At 49.3% G+C, this 23,909-nt stretch overlaps 1 protein-coding gene across 2 annotated transcripts in view; it reads left to right on the top strand.

Annotated features, from left to right (window-relative positions):
• plod2 (procollagen-lysine, 2-oxoglutarate 5-dioxygenase 2) overlaps window positions 1-23,909 on the top strand; it is a 169,556-nt gene that overhangs the window by 38,257 nt on the left and 107,390 nt on the right. For both annotated transcript variants that reach the window (XM_038815300.1, XM_038815301.1), the window contains exon 2: window positions 19,189-19,280. In XM_038815300.1, coding sequence (XP_038671228.1) covers window positions 19,189-19,280 — 92 coding nt within the window. The remainder of the gene's footprint in view (window positions 1-19,188; window positions 19,281-23,909) is intronic.

Here is a 23,909-nt window from a genome sequence, read left to right as displayed (position 1 = left end):
TTCAATAAATCCATCAAATAAAAAAAAAGAATCAAATCTAATGCTGACCATTAAACCACTGTGGATTGTTGTAAAAACCCATCTGGCTCACTAATGTCCTTGAGGGAAGGAGATCTGTCATCTTTTTAATTGAAAAAAGAATTTAAAGTGCACAATTCTATTTTTTTTCCAATTAAGGGGCAATTTAGCGTGGTCAATCCATCCGCCCTGCACATCTTTGGATTGTGGGTGTGAGACCCACGTAGACATGGAGAAAATGTGGAAACTCCACACGAACAGTGACCTGGGGCCGGGATCGAACCCGGGTCCTAGGCGCCGTGAGGCAGAAGTGCTCATCACTGCAGTTCGGGTCTCAGCACTGATCCCTGTGACATGCCAGTCATTGCATCTTGCCAACCCGAAAAAGACCAATTTATGTCTACTCTCTGCTTCCTGTTAGCCAGCCAATCTTCTATCCTTTCCAACTTGTCACCCTCCTATAACATGAGATTTTATTATTCACAATAACTTTTGATGTCTTACTTTATAAAATGCCTTCTGAGGTCTTGGAAGGGAGGGTGACTCCGAGTCCAGAAATGGCAATATTTGGGGTATCGAAAAATCGGGGGAGGGGGGTGGGGAAGAAGGGGGGGGTGGGGGGGGGGGGGGGGGGGGGGGGAGGAGAGGGAGGCCGATGTTCTAGCTTTTCCTCCCTAGTGGCCTGGAGACGGATTTTGCTGGGGTGGAGGGACTTGGAGCCTCCAAAGTCAGGAGTGTGGGTTAGCGACACGGCACGGTTTCTCAGGCTGGAAAAGATTTAAGTTCGCCGTGAGAGGTTCAACTCGGGTTTGCTCAGAGGTGGCAGCCATTCATCAACTTCTTTAAGGAAAACTGAAGGTCAGCAGAAAGAAGGGGGGGTGGGACAGTGGGGGGAGAAAATGGGAGGCATGGCAGTGTAAAATAAGGACAAGGAATCTAATATACGGGTAGTTAGGAGCTAGGGCGGGAGGGTAGTTGGGTACATTATTGTGATGTGGTTGCATGCGTCGGGCCGCTAGGTTATTTAGAATGTTAATTTGTTAAATTTGTGGAACTGTAGGGCAGCACGGTGGCCTAGTGGTTAGCACAACCGCCTCACGGCGCTGAGGTCCCAGGTTCGAATCCCGGCCCTGGGTCACTGTCTGTGTGGAGTTTGCACATTCTCCCCGTGTCTGCGTGGGTTTCGCCCCCACAACCCAAAAAATGTGCAGAGTAGGTGGATTGGCCACACTAAATTGCCCCTTAATTGGAAAAAATAATTGGGTAATCTAAATTTATAAAAAAAAAAAAAAAAATTTGTGGAACTGTGAAAATTACAAATGCCTCAATAAAATATTTTCTAAGAAAAAAATAAAATGCCTTCTGGAAATCTAATACAGTACATCCACTGGTCCCCTTTTATGCATCGCACCTGTTACTTCCTCAAAGAACGCCAATAAGTTGGTTAAAGCTGATTTTCCTTTCACATAATCATGTTTACTCTGCCTGATTAGATTGCGCTCATCCAAGTGCTCTGCTATAACCTATTTAATAACCGCATCTAACATTTTCCCTTCAAAAATCGTTCAGCTAACTGGCCTATAGTTTCCCGCTTTCTGTCACCCTCCCTTTTTGAATAATGGAGTTATGTTTGCTATCTTCCAATCTAATGGAACCTTCCCTGAATTTAGTTTGAAAAATTAAAATCAATGGGTCAACTATCTCACGGAACACTTCTTTTAAGACCTTAGGATGAAGTCCATCAGGCCCTGGGTTTTGTTAGCCCGCAGCTCTGCCAATTCACTCAGTACAACTTCTCTGGTGACTGTAATTTTCCTGAGTTCCGAAAATGTACCACAGAAAATAAACAATTATATATTTATCTAAAAGGTAAATTTCCAAATCAGGATGGTGAGTGATTTGGAGAGGAATCTCCAGGTGGTGGTATTCCCATGTATCTGCTCCCCTTCTCAATCAGTAGTTCCCAATCTTTTTCTTTATGTTGACTATGGATAGTCATCAAAAGCTTTTGTGGATCATTATTTTTTTACTGGGCTGACAGAAATCAAATTTGTGTATCAACAGGTATTAAAAACACAACTATTTCTAATAGTTTATTACGCACACTCACAAGTACATTGTGGATCATATTACACAAGGGTGTTTGTGAAGCAAATTGCATTGTGAATAATGTTGGGTCGATTATAATACATATGAGGCACGTGTCATTGTATTTTTTTTTCCACGGGCCACCTGCAGTACTCTCGTGGACCACCAGTGGTCTGCAGACCACAGGTTGGGAACCACTGTTCTAGATGGTAGCGATTGACTTTCAGCGGGTCCGGATGATCCTGGTGGTGGGCAGGGCTGGAATATTCATGAGGTGGGGCTTGCAATCACTAGACCAGTGAAGGCTAAGAGGAGATTTTGCATGTATTGAAAGTTATAAAAGATTTTTATACAGTGGATAGTGAAAGACTATTTCTTTAGGGATGTGAATAACCAGCATGCCAATTTAAAATGATAAGGAATAGGAAAAATGTTATTACACAGAGGGCTATTACACAGAGGGCTATTGCACAGAGGGAGCTTTGGATGCTTGGAGAAGGCTGTGAGTTTTACACTTTTTGCACAAAATATGGAAAATGTAAATTGAAGTGCTGGGGAGAAAGAGGGCTGAGGAGTTAGTTTTGGACTATTCTCAAATCGAGCTAGCACATACATGATAGACTGAATGGCCTTTTTCTGTGCTCTAATTCACTTGTCCAAATGCTTATTGTTCTCATATACCAAGGAGTGCCTGCACTTTGTCCACAGGTATGATTTAGTTCAAACCTTAATTGAGGTAGCATGGGTTAGAATCATAGATTCTCTACCATGCATCAACTTTCCGAAAGGAGGACTTCCGGTTGCGGCTATGACTAGCTAAGCCGCACATTTGGAAGCTCCTGCAACAAAGGTGTTTTTGGGCCAATTGGAGGGCCCCAACGGCGCTGAAAAAACGAATCCCGGTGGGGGAAGGTCCCCTGAGGAGAACTAGACCGATTTTATGGTCGGTACCCGGAGTGGAGCGGCAAGAAAAACGGCAGCAGCTCCCCAAAAAAAGCGGGGGAAGAAAATCAAAATGGCGGCCGGCGGTGCACCGGAGGAGTGGAAGAAATGGGCGGAGGAGCAGCAGGCCGCTCTCCTCCGTTTTTTCACGGAGATGAAAGTGGAACTCTTAGAGTCCATGAACGCGACGGCCACCAGGTTGGTGGGAGCCCAGGCGATCCAAGAGGCGTCGATTAAAGATCTGCAGCAGGAGATGGCCGCGAGGGAGGAGGAGGCCACAGTCATCGGGGCAAAGGTGGAGGCGCACGAGGCACTCCACACGAAGTGGCAGAGCCGCTTCGAGGAGCTGGACACTCGGATGAGGAGGAAAAATTTGAGGATCCTGGGCCTGGAAGAAGGCCTGGAGGGGTCGGATCTCCCGGGATATGTGGCGGAGATGTTGAGCTCCCTGATGGGGGAAGGGGCCGGTCCGGCGCCCCTGGAATTGGAAGAGGCATACCGGGTCATGGCCAGGAGGCCTAGGGCAAACGAGCCCCCGAGGGCGGTGCTGGTGCGGTTCCAGCGGCTAAGTGATCGAGAGAAAGTCCTGAGGTGGGCTAAAAGGGAGAAAAGCAGCAAGTGGCAGAACTCGACGGTAAGGGTGTACCAGGACTGGAGTGCGGAGGTGGCAAAGCGGCGGGCCCGGTACAACCGGACAAAGGCGGTGCTACACGCGAAAAAGATCAAATTTGGAATGTTGCAACCGGCGCGCTTGTGGGTCACCTACAAGGACCAACATCATTATTTCGAGTCCCCAGAGGAGGCCTGGACCTTTGTACAAGAGGAAAAGTTGGACACGAACTAAAACCTGGGAGCACCGGCGGTCGTAGCCGCCGGGGGACTCTTGATTGTGCAAGTGGCCCTTTTCTTTTTCAGGCCAGGTCGGAACTGGGTAACAGTTTCGTGGAGTGTTTGGGGTGTTTTTTCTCGAACGGTTGACTTTTCTGAATATTTTGAAGGTTTCGAGTTGGTGGGTGTTTCTGTATATTTGTACTGTTGAAATCTCTATTGTGGGTCGTTAGCTTCTTATGGGGTGTTTTTTCCCGTTTCCAATTTCCCTTAGTTATTTACCCCTCCTACCCTTTTTCTTTGGGTGCTTGGGGGGGTTTTTCGGTTCTTTTTTTTCTTTTCGGGTTATGGTTATCTGCGGTTATCTATACTGTTTGATGGAGGGTGATGGTTGGGCACGCGGTTAGTTGATAGTTAGTTAATTATTTTGTTATTTAAGTATGTAGTTAAGTATTTATGTATTTAGTTGCCATTGGGTATTTGTATTTATATCGTTAAGTTGGGGAGACGGGACGGGGGGGAGCGGGTTGATTATGCGGGTCTTTCTCGGGGGTTTTAAGGGGATCTTTCACGGGCGCAGATGGGGTGAACCGGGAGGAGTCGGAAGGTGGCAGGAGCAGCCGGGTCAGCGGAGACCAGCTGACTCTCGGGAGTACGATGTGGGGTACATCGCGGCTAGGAGGGGTCCTAGCCAGGGGGGGGGGGGGGGGGGGGGGAAGGGGGGGGGACTGGGGGGGGACACCGGGTTGCTGCTAGAAGACCAGGGACGAGAAGGGGAGAGCCGGGGGGGGTGGGGGGGGGGGGGGGGCCATCGCTATGGGAAGCGGGTCAGAAAAGAAGGGATGACCCGGGGCGAGCAAGGGACAAGACATGGCTAATCGACAGGGAGTAGGGACGGGTCGCTCTGCGACCCGATTGATCACGTGGAACGTAAGGGGGCTGAATGGGCCGGTCAAAAGATCAAGGGTCTTCTCACACCTGAAGGGACTGAAGGCTGATGTAGCAATGCTGCAGGAGACTCATTTGAGGGTAGCAGATCAGGTCCGCCTGAGAAGGGGGTGGGTGGGACAGGTGTTCCACTCAGGCTTGGATATCAAGAACCGGGGGGTGGCGATTTTGGTGGGAAAGAGAGTGTCGTTTGTGGCGGCAGAGGTGGTGGCAGACAAGGAGGGCAGGTACGTGATGGTGAGGGGTAGGCTGCAGGGAGAGAGTGTGGTACTGGTAAATGTGTATGCCCCGAACTGGGACGACGCGGGTTTTATGAGGCGCCTGCTGGGCCTCATCCCGGGACTGGAGGCAGGGGGCCTGATCATGGGAGGGGACTTTAATACGGTGTTAGACCCTGGGCTGGATAGATCGAGTTCCAGGACGAATAGGAGGCCGGCAGCGGCAGAGGTGTTAAGGGGGTTCATGGAGCAGATGGGAGGGGTAGACCCATGGAGATTTGGTAGGCCTAGGGCGAGGGAGTATTCTTTTTTCTCCCACGTCCACAGAGTGTACTCTAGGATCGATTTTTTCGTATTGAACAGGGGGCTGATACCGAGAGTGCAGGACACGGAGTACTCGGCCATTGCGATATCGGACCATGCACCACATTGGGTGGACGTGGACATGGGGGAGGCGCGGGACCAACGCCCGTTGTGGCGCCTGGATGTAGGGCTGTTGGCGGACGAAGAGGTGTGCAGAAGGGTGAGAACGGGCATTGAGGACTATCTGGGTACGAATGACACAGGTGAGGTGCAGGTGGGGACGGTCTGGGAGGCCTTGAAAGCAGTGATTAGAGGAGAGCTGATCTCCATAAGGGCACACAGAGAGAGGAAGGAGAGGCAGGAAAGGGAGAGGCTGGTGGGGGAGCTCCTAGAAGTAGATAGGAAATATGCGGCGGCGCCAGAGGAGGGGCTATTAAGGGAGCGGCGTAGCTTGCAGGCCAGGTTCGACCTACTGACCACTAGGAAGGCGGAAATGCAGTGGAGAAGGGCGCAGGGTGCGGCGTATGAGTACGGGGAAAAGGCGAGCAGGATGCTGGCACACCAGCTTCGTAAGCGAGATGCAGCCAGAGAGATTGGGGGAGTGAGAGAGAGGGGTGGGGATGTAGTGCAGAAGGGGCAGGAGGTGAATAGGGTCTTTAGGGACTTCTATAGGGAATTGTATAGGTCTGAACCGCCGAAGAGGAGAGGGGGAATGAAGAACTTTCTCGACAAATTGGGGTTCCCAAAGGTACAGGAGGAGCTGGTGGAAGGGTTGGGGGCGCCGATAGAGCTGCAGGAGCTAATTAAAGGGATAGGCCAGATGCAGGCGGGGAAGGCGCCGGGGCCGGATGGGTTCCCGGTGGAGTTTTACAGGAAATTTGTGGACTTGGTGGGTCCAGTGCTGGTGCGAGCCTTCAATGAGGCGCGCGAGGGGGGGGTTCTGCCTCCAACAATGTCGCAGGCCCTGATCTCCTTGATTTTGAAGCGGGACAAGGACCCGGTCCAGTGCGGGTCCTACAGGCCTATCTCCCTCTTAAATGTAGATGCCAAGCTGTTAGCAAAGGTCCTGGCAAACAGGATAGAGGACTGTGTGCCAGGGGTAGTCCATGAAGACCAGACGGGGTTCGTGAAGGGACGCCAACTTAACACAAATGTTCGGAGATTGTTAAATGTGATTATGATGCCAGCAGTGGAAGGGGAGGCGGAGATAGTGGTAGCGCTGGACGCGGAGAAGGCATTTGATAGGGTGGAGTGGGAATACTTGTGGGAGACGTTGGAAAGGTTTGGGTTTGGGGAGGGATTTATCAAGTGGGTAAAACTGCTCTATTCAGCTCCGATGGCAAGTGTGGTAACAAACGGGAGGAGGTCAGAATATTTTGGGCTCCATCGAGGTACTAGGCAGGGATGTCCCCTATCTCCCTTACTCTTTGCATTAGCGATTGAGCCGTTGGCGATGGCACTGAGGGGTTCAGGGGGGTGGAGAGGACTGACAAGGGGAGGGGAGGAACATCGGGTCTCGCTCTATGCGGATGATTTGTTGTTGTATGTGGCAGACCCGGAGGGGGGAATGCCGGAGGTAATGGGGATACTAGCGGAGTTCGGGGACTTTTCGGGATATAAATTAAATCTGGGGAAAAGTGAGGTCTTTGTAATACACCCGGGAGACCAAGGGGAGGGAATTGGGAGGCTCCCCTTCAAAAGAGCAGTTAAAAGTTTTAGGTATTTGGGGGTGCAGGTGGCAAAGAACTGGGGGACCCTACACAAGTTGAACTTTTCCAGACTGGTGGAGCAGATGGAGGAGGAGTTTAAGAGGTGGGACATGGTGCCGCTGTCGCTAGCAGGGAGGGTGCAGTCAGTTAAAATGACGGTCCTCCCGAGGTTCTTGTTTTTGTTCCAGTGTCTGCCCATCTTCCTCCCCAGGGCCTTTTTCAAGAAGGTAACGAGTAGTATCATGGGGTATGTGTGGGCACATGGCACCCCGAGAGTTAGAAGGGTCTTTTTGGAGCGGAGTAGGGATAGTGGAGGGCTGGCGTTACCCAACCTTTCCGGATACTACTGGGCGGCAAATACATCGATGGTACGAAAGTGGATGATGGAAGGGGAGGGGGCAGCCTGGAAGCGCATGGAGAGGGCGTCCTGCGGCAACATAAGCTTAGGGGCACTGGTAACGGCACCATGGCCGCTCCCTCCCACGAGGTATACCACGAGCCCGGTGGTGGCGGCCACCCTCAAGATCTGGGGGCAGTGGAGGCGACACAGGGGGGAAGTGGGAGGTCTGATAGGGGCACCACTAAGAGGGAACCACAGATTTGCGCCGGGAAACACAGGAGGGGGATTCCAGAGCTGGCAGAGGGCGGGTATTAGACAACTGAGGGACTTGTTTATAGAGGGGAGGTTTGCGAGCCTGGGAGAGCTGGAGGAGAAATTTGGGCTCCCCCCGGGGAACACGTTCAGGTACCTCCAAGTGAAGGCATTTGCCAGACGACAGGTAGCGGGGTTCCCCGCGCTCCCCGACAGGGGGGTGAGTGAGAGGGTGCTATCAGGGGTCTGGGTCGGGGAGGGGAAGATCTCGGACATCTATAAGATTATGCAGGAGGTGGAGGAGGTACCAGTAGAGGAGCTGAAAGATAAGTGGGAGTTAGAGCTGGGGGAACAGATAGAGGACGGGACATGGGCAGACGCCCTGGAGAGGGTTAACTCGTCGTCGTCATGTGCGCGACTAAGTCTCATTCAATTTAAGGTACTGCATAGAGCCCACATGACGGGGACAAGGATGAGTCGGTTTTTCGGGGGTGAAGACAGGTGTATTAGATGTTCGGGAAGCCCTGCGAATCATGCACATATGTTTTGGGCATGTCCGGCACTGGAGGAGTTCTGGAAGGGGGTGGCAGGGACGGTGTCGAGAGTGGTGGGGTCCAGGGTCAAGCCAGGATGGGGACTTGCGATCTTCGGGGTTGGGGTGGAACCGGGGGTACAGGAGGCGAGGGAGGCTGGAATATTAGCCTTTGCGTCCTTGGTGGCTCGGAGGAGGATCCTGATTCAGTGGAGGGACGAAAGGCCTCCGAGTGTTAACACCTGGTTAAACGACATGGCAAACTTTATCCAATTGGAAAGGATCAAATTCGCCCTGAGAGGGTCGGTGCAGGGGTTTTCCAGGCGATGGCAACCCTTCCTAGACCTCTTGGATCAGAGATAGAAACTGAGGCCATGACAGCAGCAACCCGGGAGGGGAGGGGAGGGCGGGGAGGGGGGGGGGGGGGGGGGGGGGAGGGGGGGAAAACGACGAAGGAAGTACGGTAGCGGCGGTGGCACGGGCAAGGCCTGCCCGAGGACGCTGCTAGAAATGATAAGTTGGTCTGACTGTCGGTTCACCGGCGGGGGGGGGGGGGGGGGGGGGGATGCGCGGGTAGGGGGGGGGGGGGATTCTTTTTCTCTTTCTTGTTAAGTAGGGGGGTTTGACTTTGTTTTGTTATAATTTAAATGTAAATGTAGGGGGGGTTAAAATGTTTGTATTTTGAAAAATTCAATAAAAATTATTTTAAAAAAAAAAAAAAAAAAAAACTTTCCGAAAGAGCTTCCCATCTAGGCCCTATCCCTGTAGCCCCACCTAATTTGTACATCCCTGGACACTAAGTGGCAATTTTTTTTATCATGACCATTCCTCCTAACCTGCATATTTTTGGACTGGTGGGGGGGGAAACTGGAGCACCCCAGAGGAAACACACGCAGACACGGGAAGAAAGTACAAATTCCACACAGATTGTTAGCCAAGGCTGGAATTGAACCCGGGTCACTGGACCTGTGAGGCATCAATGCTACTAACCACTGTGCCACCGTACGGCTAATCCTATATACCATTTCAGTTTCGCACATCAGGGATCTATTTGGTTTCTGAGAATTTGAGCCATAGGGTGCTGTTTTCTGGGCAGTTTTATACTGTACTGTTAACACAAGCTCAATACCTTAATGCAGCAGGGAGAGAATGTTTGCACTCTTTTGAGCTTGCCCAGATTTGAACACCAGTTGTTGCTATAACTCTGTATGCTCTTCAGTCCAATGAATGCATCCTTCAATGCAGCGAGATAGGTGTTATGCACCGTGCATTGAAATCTCAATCTAGAAATGTTGTTCTGTAGCGCCCATTTGTTTTAGGCGCCCTCCTTGAGCCCAAAAATGTGGTGGTTGAAAATACATGCATGTTTCTGAGTGGAATGCACCATTTTCCATATTGAATAAGGAAACATTTACTCTTGTCTGACCAAGCGTTAGGCTATTTCCAACACTCTCCCAATGCTGGCTTGCCCCAAGGCCATTGTGCTACCTGCACTCGGGTAAGCCACATGGCACAGTGGTTAGCACTGTTGCCGTACAGTACCAGGGACCTGGTTTCAATTCCGGCCTTGGGTGACTGTCAGTGTGGAGTTTGCACTTTCTCCCTGGGTCTGCGTGGGATTCCTCCGGTTGCTCTGGTTTCCTCCCACAATCCACAAATGTGCAGGTTAGGTGGATTTGCCATAATAAATTGCCCCTTCATGTCCATGTATGTGCAGGTTAAAGTGGCTGTTGGTTTCAGGGATGGGACGGAAGAGTGGACCTAGGTAGGATGTTCTTTCAGAGAGTCGGCGCAGTCTCAATGGGGCGCATGGACTCCTCGGCATTTCAGAAATTCTAAACATCTTCAAAACTGCAAAGCACCCCTCTGAACTTTCATCACTTGCATGCATATCCTCTTTCTGCAACAGTGCCTTGATGTGAATTAGGTTTAGGGCCCAATACCTGGGTCCCATGGACCTTAACATTCATGCATATGGTTAAGTATTATGCACAAGAGGAGTTCTAGGTTTCTCAGCCCATATATTTCATAACCACTTTGAACAGTGATTGATTATTTAAATCATTGCAGTGCATTGGGAAATTTAGCCACCTGCAACCCTTCAGAGTAATGCCATTTTTTAAAAAGAATGTGGATGAAACCCTGTGCTTAATTGAGCATCTGTGTGGTAGCCATCACTGATGTATATATTTTGTATAGAGGATGTTGTTATACAGTAAGTGGTTTACAGTAAGGCCCCAGCACTACAGGTACGGGGGTAGGTCCCTGCCTGCTGCTCCACCTAGTAGGCGGAGTATAAATATGTGTGCTCCCCGTACAGCAGCCATTTTGTCAGCTGCTGTAGGAGGCCACACATCTCAGTGTAATAAAGCCTCGATTGCATCCAACTCTCGTCTTTGCGTAATTGATAGTGCATCAATTCATTACACTGCGTTTTCAGAGATGGACCTCTGCATCAAGCCGGATCGCCTGCAGCTGCATCCTCAAGCAGACAATGCCAAAAAAGACTTTGAACATTGGCTAGGCTGTTTTGAAGCGTACATCGGGTCTGCGCCTAACACAATTCCAGAAGCACAGAAGCTCCAGATCCTTTACACGCGGCTGAGCTCCAATGCCTTTCCACTCGTCCAGGATGCGCCAACCAACGCAGAGGCCATGGCGCTACTGAAGGAAAACTACGCTCAGCGGACTAACAATATCTACGGCAGACACCTCCTCTCCACGGTGAGTCAGTGGAAGATTTCTGGCGCGCCCTTCTCGCCCTAGTTAGAGACTGTGACTGTGAGGCGGTTTTGACTACGGAACACTCGTATTTGCTGATGAGAGATGCATTTGTTACGGGCATAGGGTCTGACTACATCAGCCAGTGCCTCCTAGAAGGGGCCACGCTCGACCTCGCGACAACCAAAAAGCTAGAGCTCTCGCTTACGGTCGCATCACGCAGCATTCAGGCCTACGCCCCCGACCGCGCGGCCCATCCCCCCTGTGCATCGTGGACTCCTCAGACGACCACCCCATCGTGGACCCCATCAGCGACCACCCTTAGCCAGCCCCACACCTGTGCCGCGTGGCAGCCAACCAATCCCAGGGGGCCCAAATGCTACTTCTGTGGGCAGTCAAAACACCCCTGACAGCGCTGCCCGGCGCAGAGCTCCCTTTGCAAGGCCTGTGGCAAGAAGGGACATTTCGCTACGGTGTGCCAGGTCCGCTCAATCGCCACTATTGTCCCGGCACCCCCCATGTGCGACCAGTGGGCGCCGCCATCTTCCCCTCCTCGGACCACGTGCGGCCAGTGGACTCCTCCTTCTTGCTCGACTCTCAACACGTGCGGCACGTGGGAGCCGCCATCTTGTTCATCCCAAGACCAACGGGTGCCGCCAGCTTGCCTCTCCTACGACACGTGCGGCTCGTGGGTGCTGCCATCGAGCCCCTACTCAGGACTCCTGCCCGTCGGGCACCTCATCAGGCCACTCATCACCTGCAACCACCGACGACCAGCCGCGTCTCGCCTCGGTGACGATTGACCAGTCTCGACCACACAACCTCGCGACTGCTTCAACTAAAGTGAGGGTCAACGGACATGAGATCTCCTGCCTGCTGGACTCCGGGAGCACTGAAAGCTTCGTTCACCCCGATACGGTAAGGCGCTGCACCCTCCAATCCGAGAATCTCCCTGGCCTCCGGATCCCACTCCATGGTGATCCGGGGGTACTGCATCGCCACTCACTGTCCAGGGCATGGAGTTCAGCGGCTTCCGCCTCTGCAGCCTCCCCAACCTCTGCGCTGCCTTGCTACTCGGCCTGGACTACCAATGGAACCTGCAGAGCCAAACCGTGAAATTCGGCGGGCCCCTACCACCCCTTACTGTGTGCGGCCTCGTGACCCTCAAGGTCGATCCACCTTTCCTGTTTGCAAACCTAACCCCGGATTGCAAACCCGTCGCCACCAGGAGCAGACGGTACAGCGCCCTGGATAGGACCTTTATCAGATCTGAGGTCCAGCGGCTGCTTCGGGAAGGCATCATCGAAGCCAGCAACAGCCCCTGGAGAGCCCAAGTGGTAGTAATCAAAACTGGAGGGAAAAATAGGATGGCCGTTGACTACAGTCAGACCATCAATCGGTACATGCTGTCCCCTTCCCACGCATATCTGATATGGTCAATCAGATTGCACAGTACTGGGTCATCTTGACAGTGGACCTGAAATCGGCCTACCACCAGCTCCCCATCCGTAAGGCGGACCGCTCATACAATGCGTTCAATGTAGATGGCTGCCTTTACCACTTTCTTAGGGCCCCCTTCGGCGTCACCAACGTCTGTCTTCCAACGGGAGATGGACCGAATGGTTGACCGGTATGGACTGCGGGCTACCTTCCCGTACCTGGACAATGTCACCATCTGCCGCACGATCAGCAGAACCATGATGCCAACCTTGCCAAATTTCTCCGCACCGCCACTCTCCTAAACCTCATGTATAACAAGGAGAAGTGCGTGTTCAGCACGAACCGCTTAGCCATCCTCTGCTATGTGGTCCAGAACGAGTTCTGACCCCGACCCCGATCACATGCGCCCCGTCATGGAACTCCCCCTCCCCCACTGCCCCAAGGCCCTCAAACGGTGCTTGGGGTTATTTTCCTTTTCTGCCCAGTGGGTCCCTAACTATGCGGACAAGGCCCGCCCACTCATTCAGTCCACAGTTTTTCCCCTGACGGCCGAGGCTCACCAGGCCTTCATTGTATCGAGGCATACATTGCCAAGGCCGCGATGCACGCGGTCAACGAGACGTTACCATTCCAAGTGGAGAGCGATGCACCAGACGTCGCTTTGGCCGCCACCCTCAACCAGGCAGGCAGGCCCGTAGCATTCTTTTCCCGCACCCTCCATGCCTCCGAAATTCAGCACTCCTCCGTCGAAAAGGAGGCCCAAGCCATCGTTGAAGCTGTGCAGCATTGGAGGCATTACCTGGCCGGCAGGAGATTTACACTCCTCACTGACCGAAGGTCGGTCGCCTTTATGTTTAACAACACACAGCAGGGCAGGATCAAAAATGATAAAATCTTCAGGTGGAGGATCGAGCTCTCCACCCACAACTACGAGATTCTGTATCGCTCCGGTAAGCTCAACGAGGCTCCCGATGCCCTGTCCCGAGGTACATGTGCCAACGCAGAAGTGGACTGACTCCACACCCTGCACGCCAACCTGTCACCCAGGAGTCACCCGTTTTTACCATTTCATCAAGGCCCGCAACCTGCCCTACTCCATTGAGGAAGTCAGTGCTGTCACCAGAGACTGCCAGGTCTGCACGGAGTGTAAACCGCACTTCTACCGGCCAGACCGTGCACGCCTGGTGAAGGCCTCCCGCCCTTTGAACGCCTCAGCATGGACTTCAAAGGGACCCTCCCCTCCACCGACCGCAACACGTACTTTCTCGGTGTGGTCGATGAATATTCCCGATTTCCCCTTTTCCGTCCCATGCCCCGACATGACGTCTGCCACCGTCATCAAAGCCCTCAATACCATCTTCGCTCTGTTCGGTTTCCCCGCCTACCTCCACAGCGACCGGGAATCCTCATTTATGAGCGATGAGCTGCACCAGTACATGCTCAACAGGGGCATTGCCTCGATCAGGACGACCAGCTACAACCCCAGGGGAAATGGGCAGGTAGAGATGGAGAATGGGACAGTCTGGAGGGCCGTCCAGCTTGCCCTACGGTCCAGAAATCTCCCGGCCTCCCACTGGCAGGAGGTCCTCCCCGATGCACTTCACTCCATTTGGTTGCTCCTGTGCGCTGTGAATAATGAAAACCCTCATGGACGGTTCTTTGCCTTCCCCAGGAATTCCACCTCCGGGGTATCGCTCCCAACATGGCTGGCAGCTCCAGGACCCGTTCTCCTCCGTAGACACGTTCGACTCCACAAGGCTGACCGGTTGGTTGAGAGGGTACAGCTACTTCATGCCAACCCGCAGTACGCTTACGTAACGTACCCCAACGGCTGCCAAGACACAGTCTCCCTCAGGGACCTGGCACCAGCTGGTTCCCCCCTCCCCCCCCCCCCCCCCCCCCCCCCTCCGACCCGGCACCACCCTCCCTTCCCCCGGCGCACCCCACCGCAGCCCCTGCTCTGGGACACTCCGCCCTCCCCTTGCCCACACCCGGGGATGACGAGGATTTCGACACGCTCCCGGAGTCTCCGAAGACTAAGACGTCGCCGGAGTCGCCACCAGCATTACGGCGCTCCCGACGACAGATCAAGGCACCAGACCGCCTGAATTTATAATTTTATCTGTACTTTTATGAACACAATTTCCTGTATATATTTCTGCACCACCCCCGCTGGACTCATTTTAAGTGGTTGTCACCACTGGTGTATATATTGTATATAGAGGGTGTTGTTTTAGGTGCTTTACGGTAAGGCCCCTGTACTACAGGTACGGGCGTAGATCCCTACCTGCTGGGCGGAGTATAAATATGTGTGCCCCCCGTACAGCAGCCATTTCATCAGCTTCTGTAGGAGGCCACACATCTCAGTGTAATAAAGCCTCGATTACATCCTTCTCTCGTCTTTGCATAATTGATAGTGCATCGATCTGGTGATAGAAAATGAAAATGTATCAACACTGCTATTTATGTTTTATTGAAGCAGAACTTGTGCTTAGATTTTTTTTTAAATTTGAGGATCCTTTTGCACAAAAAGAAAGTCAGCAAGCATTGAGATGCAAATGAGGGCTTAATATTTGAGTATGTCAATCTCACAAAGTAAAAAACATCATCAAATGCCATTGTCTTTTCTTAATGATAAGAGGGTTTTTTCTGGGTTGGGGATATCACAGGAACATCAATAGGCAATGCAGCCCCTCAAATCTGCTCTGTATTTTGATCAGATCATGGCTAATCTGCACACCAATCCATTTTATCCATTTTGCCATTACCCTTCATGTGAAAAATTTCATTCCTAAATGGTCAAACTCTAATGATCAGATTATGCCCTCTGGTTCTGCATTTCCCACCAGAGAATAGTTCAGCAGCATCTACTCGATCGAAATCCGTCACACACAATTAGATATAACTTGAGCACTGTACCAGCCAAATTAATTTTTTTGATTAATATGCCAGTAGTTCTTGTTGGGGGATGATGTCCTCGTCTATCTCCTTTCCAGAAGCCATTCTTTCTCTATCTACCCTGTCCTTAGCAGAAACGCATACCCAAGCAATTAACAATTACTCTCAAATTCACACACTGGATTTAACACAGCCTCAAAATATTCTGCCAAACTTTCCTCCAGTCGACCGATCTTATTTTATTTGAAAACTAAATTTAGAGTACCCAATTATTTTTTTCCAAGCAAGGGGCAATTTAGCATGGCCAATCCACATAACCTGCACATCTTTGGGTAGTGGGGGCGCGACTCGCGCAGACACGAGGAGAATGTGCAAATTCCACACAGTGATCCGGGGTGGGGATCGAATCAGGGTCCTCAGCGCCGTGGCCACAGTGCTAACCACTGCGCCACCGTGCCGCCCTAGGCAGATGCTAACTTCATGGACTCACTGGCACAAAGCAAATGATATCCCCATTTACAATCAAATTATAAGAATTACAAAAGGAGACACCATAAAAACTGTAACGTGAGTTCTAAGTGTAATGAGAAAACCCGTAATAACTATCCTTCATGAGACCTTGTTTGTTTATAAAATCCACAGGCGCGATTCTGCAGTCCAAAGATCCTGTTTCTGACATGGCAAATACTGTTTGTTTAGTCTTAAAAAGCTTTCTGTGTCAGCAAATCTAATTCCTCAAGCAGGGATTGAAATGGCCTTTTGTTCAGACCAAGCTGCATGTTGCTGAAAAGCTCCTGGTTTTATCCCACCAGATGTGAAATCCATCATTTTTCGTGCTTTCTTTTGATGGAGATTTTCAAAGGAACTTGACAATTTTTCAAACGTGTCGGTGTGTATGATGCAAATCCAATGGTTTGGGTGCTTGAGCCTGCATCAATAATATAAAACTATAGCTTTGAAGTAGGGTTGACTCTAAGAAAAACATTACCATGGATGCTGGAAATTTGAATTAAAACAGAAAATTCAGGAAATACTCAGCTGATCTGATAGTATAGTTGGAGTGCGAAACCAGAGTTCACCTTTCAATTCGCGGACCTTTCATCAGAACCGGAAAACGTTAGAGATGTATGCTTTTGAGCAATGGGTGGGCGGGACAATGACAGAAGGAAGGGCTGTGACGGGGTGCAAGACGGGAGATATTGACCAATAGAAGAGTTTGTCTTCCAGAATCAAAGGGAATGGTGATGGGGCAAGAAGAGAAACAAAATATTTGCCTAGAACAGGTGTTCTGCTGACAGCTGAAGTAAGAGAAAAACCAAAACGTGTAAAGAAAAGGAAACAAAATAAAGGATAAGAGATTGTGGGCTGAAATCATTGAGTCCACCATTGAGTCCAAAAGCTGTAGCACGGTAGTACAGTGGTTAGCACTGTTGCTTCGCAGCGGCAGGGTCCCGGGTTCAAATCCCGGCTTGGACCACTGTCTGTGTGCAGCCTGCACGTTCTCCCCGTGTCTGTGTAGATTTCCTCCGGGTGCTCCGGTTTCCTCCCACAATTCCCGAAACACGTGCTATTAAGTAATTTGGACATTCTGAATTCTCACTCGGTGTACCCGAACAGGCGCCGGAATGTGGTGACTAGAGGCTTTTCACAGTAACTTAATTGCAGTGTTAATGTAAGCCTACTTGTGACAATAAAGATTATTATTACTGAAGTGTCTGACCAAAAGATGAGGTGCTGTTCATCAAGCTTAAGGTGAGCTTCACTGGAAAAGTGTGGCAGGTCAAGGACAGCGAGGTCAGTATTAAAGCAAAATGGAGGTTTAAAATAATAGGCCACAGGAATCTCAGGGTCATGCCTGCGGACTGAGCAGAGATGTTTTACAAAGCAGACACTTGATCTGCATTTGTCTCTGAAGTGGGAACCACACGGTGAGCAGCAAATACTGTCGACTAAATTGAAATTGAAAATCACTTCTTCACCTGGAAGGAGTTGTTTGGGGCCTTGGACGGTAATGAGAAAGCTAAATCAGCAGGTATTAAATGTCCCGCGTTTGCATGGAAGATATCGTAAATAGGGGACAGGGTGTTGGGGTGATTGAGGAGTGGGGGAGAGTATCAGGGTAGTAATGGTCCCTTCAGATTGCTGAAGGGGGAGGAGAAGATGTGTTTGGTGGTGGCATCGCACTGGTGAAAACGATGGAAAATGATCAGTTGAATATGGAGGTAGGTGAGGGCAAGAAGAAAACTACCATGGTTCTGGAAGGAGAAGGGGTGAGAGCAGAGGAAATGGGTCAAATCCTTTTGAGGGCTGGAAAAAGGAGACCTCTCCAGCACGGGTGTGGAAGGTTGTATCATCAGAACAGATGCAACAGAGATGGAGGAACTGGGCATTTGAGAGTCAACCACATGCTGTGGGTCTGGAGTCGCATGGAGGCCAGGCTAAGTAAGGATGGCAGATTTCCTTCCCTAATGGGCATTTGTGAACCAGATGGGTTTTTTCAACAATTGACAATGGTTTCATGGTCATCATTTGTCCTTCAAATTTCACCATCTGCCATTGCGGCAGGATTTGAACCTGGGTCCCCAGATCTTGCTCTGGGTCTCTGGATGACTAGTCAAGTGACAATACCACTGTGCCACTGCCTCCCCAGAAGAAATGCTGAGCCTTGAACAGTGTCAGGTAAAATAAAATTCCCTCCTGATCATAACATTTTCAATAATCTTTTGCTATTTTTGTCTCGTTATGCTCTAGGCGTAGCATAAGCGGCTTCCTTGTGGTGCACTTGACAAAGGAAGGTTCAGACGTGGAGATAACTTCAACACGTTTATTAAACTATTTACACTTCTCCTACTCGGGTTCGCCACTACTGTGAATCCTTCGATAGCTACTCAGACTGACTAAGCAGACTGCTATAATCCACGTGGTGGGAGCGATATTGAATCAACCCTGTGTCTCTACTTACTGACTATCTCCACTGGAAAGAGGAAGATCATGTGTGTTGTGTCCTTTATATATGGGTTGGTGTAATGCCCTCCTGTGGTCGTGTCACCTCTGTGTGTATCATGAATGCCTATTGGTCGTGTCCTATCTAACCAATCTATTGGTTGAGTGGCTGTGTGTCATGTCTCTGGTACTTCCTCTAGTGTCTAGCTGGTCTACATGTATTTACATTAACTCCTTGTGTATTTACAGTGATGCATATCACCACAATTTTCTGTTCAAACAAGCTGTGGAGAATCAAAACCATTTGTTTACTGTTTAAGAGAACATAGTATGTATTTCTAATGATAACAAATGAATGGCCCGTAAAGCTGGCAGTACATCGTCCTTCCTCAATCAGATGTGTGCAGCTGCCCTGTGACAGTAACTGCACTAGGAAAATGTAACTTATTTCAATGCGTTCCAGGAGAAACAACTATAACCATAATTCATTTTGAGGACCAGGAAAAAAGGCATTTTGGAGAGTACAATGGGGAAAGGGAAATTATGATGTAAATAGTGCAATGTGAAAATAATGGCAGAACAAAACAAGCAACAGAATGTGATGAAAATGCAAACTACGTTTTCACACAGAATATGTGCTCCAGGAGTTCCAGACATGTCAAAACCTCATGATCAGGGGTGAAAATGAAGTTTCTCTGTATCATAATCAAACAGCCATTTTAAAAGGTTGAGACAAAAGTAACCCATGTTGGAAATCTGAAATAAGTGCACAAAACGCTGGAAATGTACAGTGGGTCAGGCAGCACCTGGGGAAGAGAAAGAGTTCACGTTTCAGGTTGTTAAGCTGAAGTTCTGATGAAAGTACCAACATCCTAATGCTGAGTTGAATGCTGATTGGTTCGATGTTCATAGACTGCATATTTCCTGTTTGTGTTCGGTTTAGCTGAAAATATTGCTGGCACTCCCCATTGTACCGGATTTCTGATCTGTTGAATGTTTTCATTTCAGAAAACCTTTTAGTGCTGACCGTAGCAACACGAGAAACAGATGGCTTCAAGCGCTTTATGCAAACCGCTAAACATCTCAACTACACGGTCAAGGTAGGCACTGGCAGTGTGGTTTCTAAAAGATGCTCTGGGTTCTAAAGTTTTAAAGCATTTGTTGGCACATAGTCACTACCACCCCCCCGTCCCCCCGTTGACTGTACCTCACCCAGTAGCTTTGCCACTCCTATCATATCCATCATAGATAAAGCCATCTCTGATCACTTCCATGTAGCAGTCTACACCCACATCCTCCTTTCACGCCCAAACCTACCAGGTTCTGTGTCTGCCTTCAGACAAAACTGATGGCCAATTCACTGATATCTGTACTTTCAAAATCTCAACTCTCTAACCTTTGACCCTCCGTTCATGACAACATTTCTGTAGCTTGTGGATTGCTGAATGCACCCTAACCTCCAACCTTTATGCCCTAGTCTCTAGTAAAACATTTCTGTCTCTCCTATCCCCACTTCCTTAATTCTAAGGGACTAGAAAGAGTATGGCTGACAACTGATTGATTTTTAGCTATTCACTGCCAGATCTAGCTGGAAGATATGAAACACTATCAAGTCCTGCTCTCATCTTGTAAAATCATTCACTAAATCCATCTTCTAAAATCCAGGATCACCCTGGGATGCAGATGAACTCCAGCCTTTTTTTCTCTACTATAAGCCATCTTCTTAAACCCCTCTCCCCTGTCTCTTCCACCCAATTCACCTAACAAGCACGTCTTTCCACCAACAATAAGTGCGAGGAGCTCATAGACCTCTTTGGTCACTATGAATGGGGAAATACAATCGGCTACCTCTGTCGTTTTCTTACATTCCGCTACCCAGCTGGGAGTGATGTCAGTAAAAGTCGTCTTTGTTAACACTGTAAGCCAGTCTATGCTTTTTTAGGGTACAATCATCTGAGAGTATTACCGCAGGAGTAATCAAGGTGGTGGCAATATGACATAAGGCAATATGTTCAAAGTTCTGTATATCTTCATTTTTTGACCGGATTTTCTTTTGAATGAAAGATTACTGCACCTTGGAAATTGAGGGGCCTTTACAGAGAACATAGAACATACAGTGCAGAAGGAGGCCATTTGGCCCATCATTGGCCACTTAAGCCCTCACCCACCCTATCCCGGTAACCCACTAACCCCTCCGATCCTTTTTTGGTCACTAAAGGCAATTTATCATAGCTAATCCACCTAACCTACAAGTCTTTGGACTGTGGGAGGAAACTGGAGAACCCGGAGGAAACCCACGCAGACACGGGGAGAACATGCAGACTCCGCATAGATAGTGACCCAGCAGGGAATCGAACCTGGGACCCTGGTGCTGTGAAGCCACAGTGCTATCCACTTGTGTTACCGTGCTGTCTGGGAAGGAAAACAGTGGGCGCGACTAAGTCCGCTAAACAGCACATTTAGGGGGTGTTTCAGCGACGGGAAACATCTCTCAATTTTAGGACTCGGGGAGATTCTCTCCACTGAGGCCGCATTTAGAAGGCTCCTTGCAAATCAGGTCATTTTGGAAGGTGCCCCAATTTTGACCCCCCCCCCCCCCAACCTTGGGGAGGGCCATGGGAAACCTCCCTCGACTACCTGGTAATGTCTCCTCCTGGGCCCAATCCCTAGCAGTGACCGCCTAGAACCCAGGCATTGCCCCCTCCAGCAGTGCCACCCTGCCCCGACTACCTGGGGATCTCCAATGGCCTGGGAGACTCTTTTTCCCCCCTCCTCTCTCCCAGGTGCCATTTCGCCTGGTCCACATTTGTGTGGACTAGTGATAAATGGCACCCTGGCAAGGTTTCCCAGGCGCAGTTGTTAAGTCCCGGAAGCCGGGTGAATCCGCCGAACATATATTTAAGTTAACCTACTGGCTCATTTAAATATGCTGGTGTGTACCACGCCCAGCGAAGGCAAGATCCAGATCTCGATGTCTCGTGAAATTCCGTTGAATCTCTCAAAACATTTTGAGCATTGCAAATCTCGCGAGATTCAATGGCGATCGTCCCGACACCAAGTCAGGTAGGGTGTGGCCACTGAATCGTGCCCAGTATTTGAACTGACCTAAAGGCACTGTTTTTAGTTGTGCCAGTATTCTTGGGAAGTGGCCATGTTCACCAGTTCCAGGTTCCGACCCCACACCACTCGCTTTAGGTACACCCATTGGGACTTTAAAAGCTGTAATTTAAGGTCAGTAAGCAGGCTTGCTGTCCAATCCGAGATGGTGGGTGGGCCACCGGGGGGCTCTCCAGCACCCAGTGGTTGGCAGCTCCACCTGCACATTGAGGCAGCATTTGACTGAGCGCATCTTCGAGGAATTCTAGTGAAATTGAAATCAGTGTAAATTAGGGGGAAATGTCTTTACTGGCTGAAGTTGTGCCAGTGCAAATGAAAATGGTTGTCATTATTGGAGCCAAATCATCTCATCCCCAGGCCATTGCTGCCGGAGTTTCTCAAGGTAGTGTCCTAGGCCCAAGTATTTTCATCTGCTTTATCAATGACAGTAGTTCCAGCAGAAGGTCAGAAGTGGGGATGTTTGCTGATGATTGCACACTGAGTTCAGTTCCATTTGCAACTCCTCAGATACTGAAACAGCCTCTGCGTGTGTGGAAGCAAGATCTGAACACATTTCAAGCCTGGGCTGAAAATTATAAGTAACATTCATGCCACACAACTGCCAACCTGTGAACATCTCCAAGAGTTTAATCACTTCGTATTGGCATCCAATGGCTTGACCATGACTACATTGACTGAAAGGAGGTGCAGAAGCGGAGGAACTTGGGTACACATGTGCGTTAGACATTTAAGATGGCAGGGCAAGTTGAGAGCATGATTAATCATGCATACAATATCCTAAGCTTTAATAGTAGGGATGTAACGTAGAAGAGCAAGAAGGTTATGTTAAATTTGTATAAAATATTGGTTTGGCCTCAACTGGAGTATTGAGCTGGTTTTTCATGGAGTCGAGGAGACTTCGTGGAGGGGTGAAAATGGTGGCCAGGACCTGATTCTGAGATCCTTGACTCCATTTCCATGGTTTCTGTGTTGCATCCTGCACTACTGATCTGATCTGAGCCTGCACCCTGCACTACTGATCTGATCAGCTCCATTATAGGGATAGGCATGTCCGAGTCCTCCGCAATTTTAATGGAGTCGGGCCAGATTTTCAAAGGGCCGTTGTTCACAGCACCACAGAGATGTTGTGAACCATTTATCGCATGAGGGAACCTTTTTGAAAGATAAGTTCAAAAGTCTTCCCCATGCCCCAACTGTGCCACATCGATGCTACTAAGTGGTAAGTAGATAAAGTCTTGGGTGAAGGTATGGGTTATACCGGGGGATAACTTGAAAATATAGTTTGACCTGAATAGCACCCACTGAAGCCTGCATCGGAGTCAGGGAGTGAGAATCCCTGTTCACCATTTAGAATGTCGGCCCTTTTTTGGTATAGGGGGAATTCTAAGAATAATGGTGAGTTTTCAAAATCACCTACCCTGTATGGCTTCTCATTCCCCTCCATGCCAAGCTATGGCACTTCAGTGTCCATTCACAGACTGTACATGTATATAATTAATTAACTCTATTGTGACAAGAGGGTGTGTTGAAAAGCTTTAGTAAACAATCATTCATTGTTTATACTTTCTTATACTTTCTTAAAAAAAAACTCATTTTTGCGACAGCTCAATAAAATCGTGCAGACCTTTAAAATATCAATCGGAGAAATGTTGGCACTTGAAACCTCTCTCTTGTGTTAAGAAATCTTAGCTCTATAAGCCATCTTGTTCTTAATCTATTCACTCCCTATACTTCTGCGTATATGTTATTGTCCAGCTCCATTCCTTGAGGCATCTCTATTCTATTTGGCTTGGAGGGCTGAAGGGCCTGGTTCCTGTGCTGTATTGTTCTTTGTTATTTAGGGTTTTGGGACAAGGGTCGTATCATGACCAGTACAGGCTTGTCGGGTCAAAGCGCCTATTCCTGTGCAGTATTGTTCTTTGTTCTTCAGCTTGCACTGTAGGGAGAGAAGTCTCTTGCATCTAACAAAAAAACCTTCGTGGGTTGAGGGTTAAGGACAGCAAATTTACCCATTGAAAGTTAAATATCGCAGGGAAAAGGCCCTGCGATGATCCTCACAATAGTCTTGCCAAACAAAGCTTGAGTCGGCCTTTCAAGTAAAATTGCTTCACAATTGGATTTTAAAGGTTTAGTTAGTGACACTATTCGAGAAAGACTGTACAGCAGTCCACTGAACAAACAACTGGAAGTTGGCAGTGTCCTATTAGAAAGCTGTTGAATTATGGGCCAGCGTTGTATCTCAAGTCCATGCCAATCCAATATATCACCGTCCTATGTTTCCTCTTATGGCTGTAATCCCAGCAATCTCTGGTGCTGGTGAAAACAATGAGAAGCAGCTGACTAAAATTTAGTATTGAGACACTTTTGCCCTGATATAAAAACAGAGAATGCTGGATAAACACAGCAGGTCTGGCAGTATCTGTGGAGAGAGAAACAGAGTTAATCTTTTGCATCTATATGACGACTCTTCAGAGCACAGATGCTGCCAGATCTGCTGAGTTTTCCCAGCATTTTCTGTTTTTATTTCCGATTTCCAGCCTCCGCAGTATTTTGCTTTCACTTTTGCCCCAACAGTAGGGGCAACATTTTAATATCTGTGAAAATACTCCCGC

Source organism: Scyliorhinus canicula, chromosome 13 (assembly GCF_902713615.1).
Source record: "Scyliorhinus canicula chromosome 13, sScyCan1.1, whole genome shotgun sequence".
Taxonomy (NCBI): domain Eukaryota; kingdom Metazoa; phylum Chordata; class Chondrichthyes; order Carcharhiniformes; family Scyliorhinidae; genus Scyliorhinus; species Scyliorhinus canicula.
The sequence above is the reverse complement of the archived record's forward strand: the minus strand, read 5'-3'. Positions and strand labels throughout refer to the sequence as shown.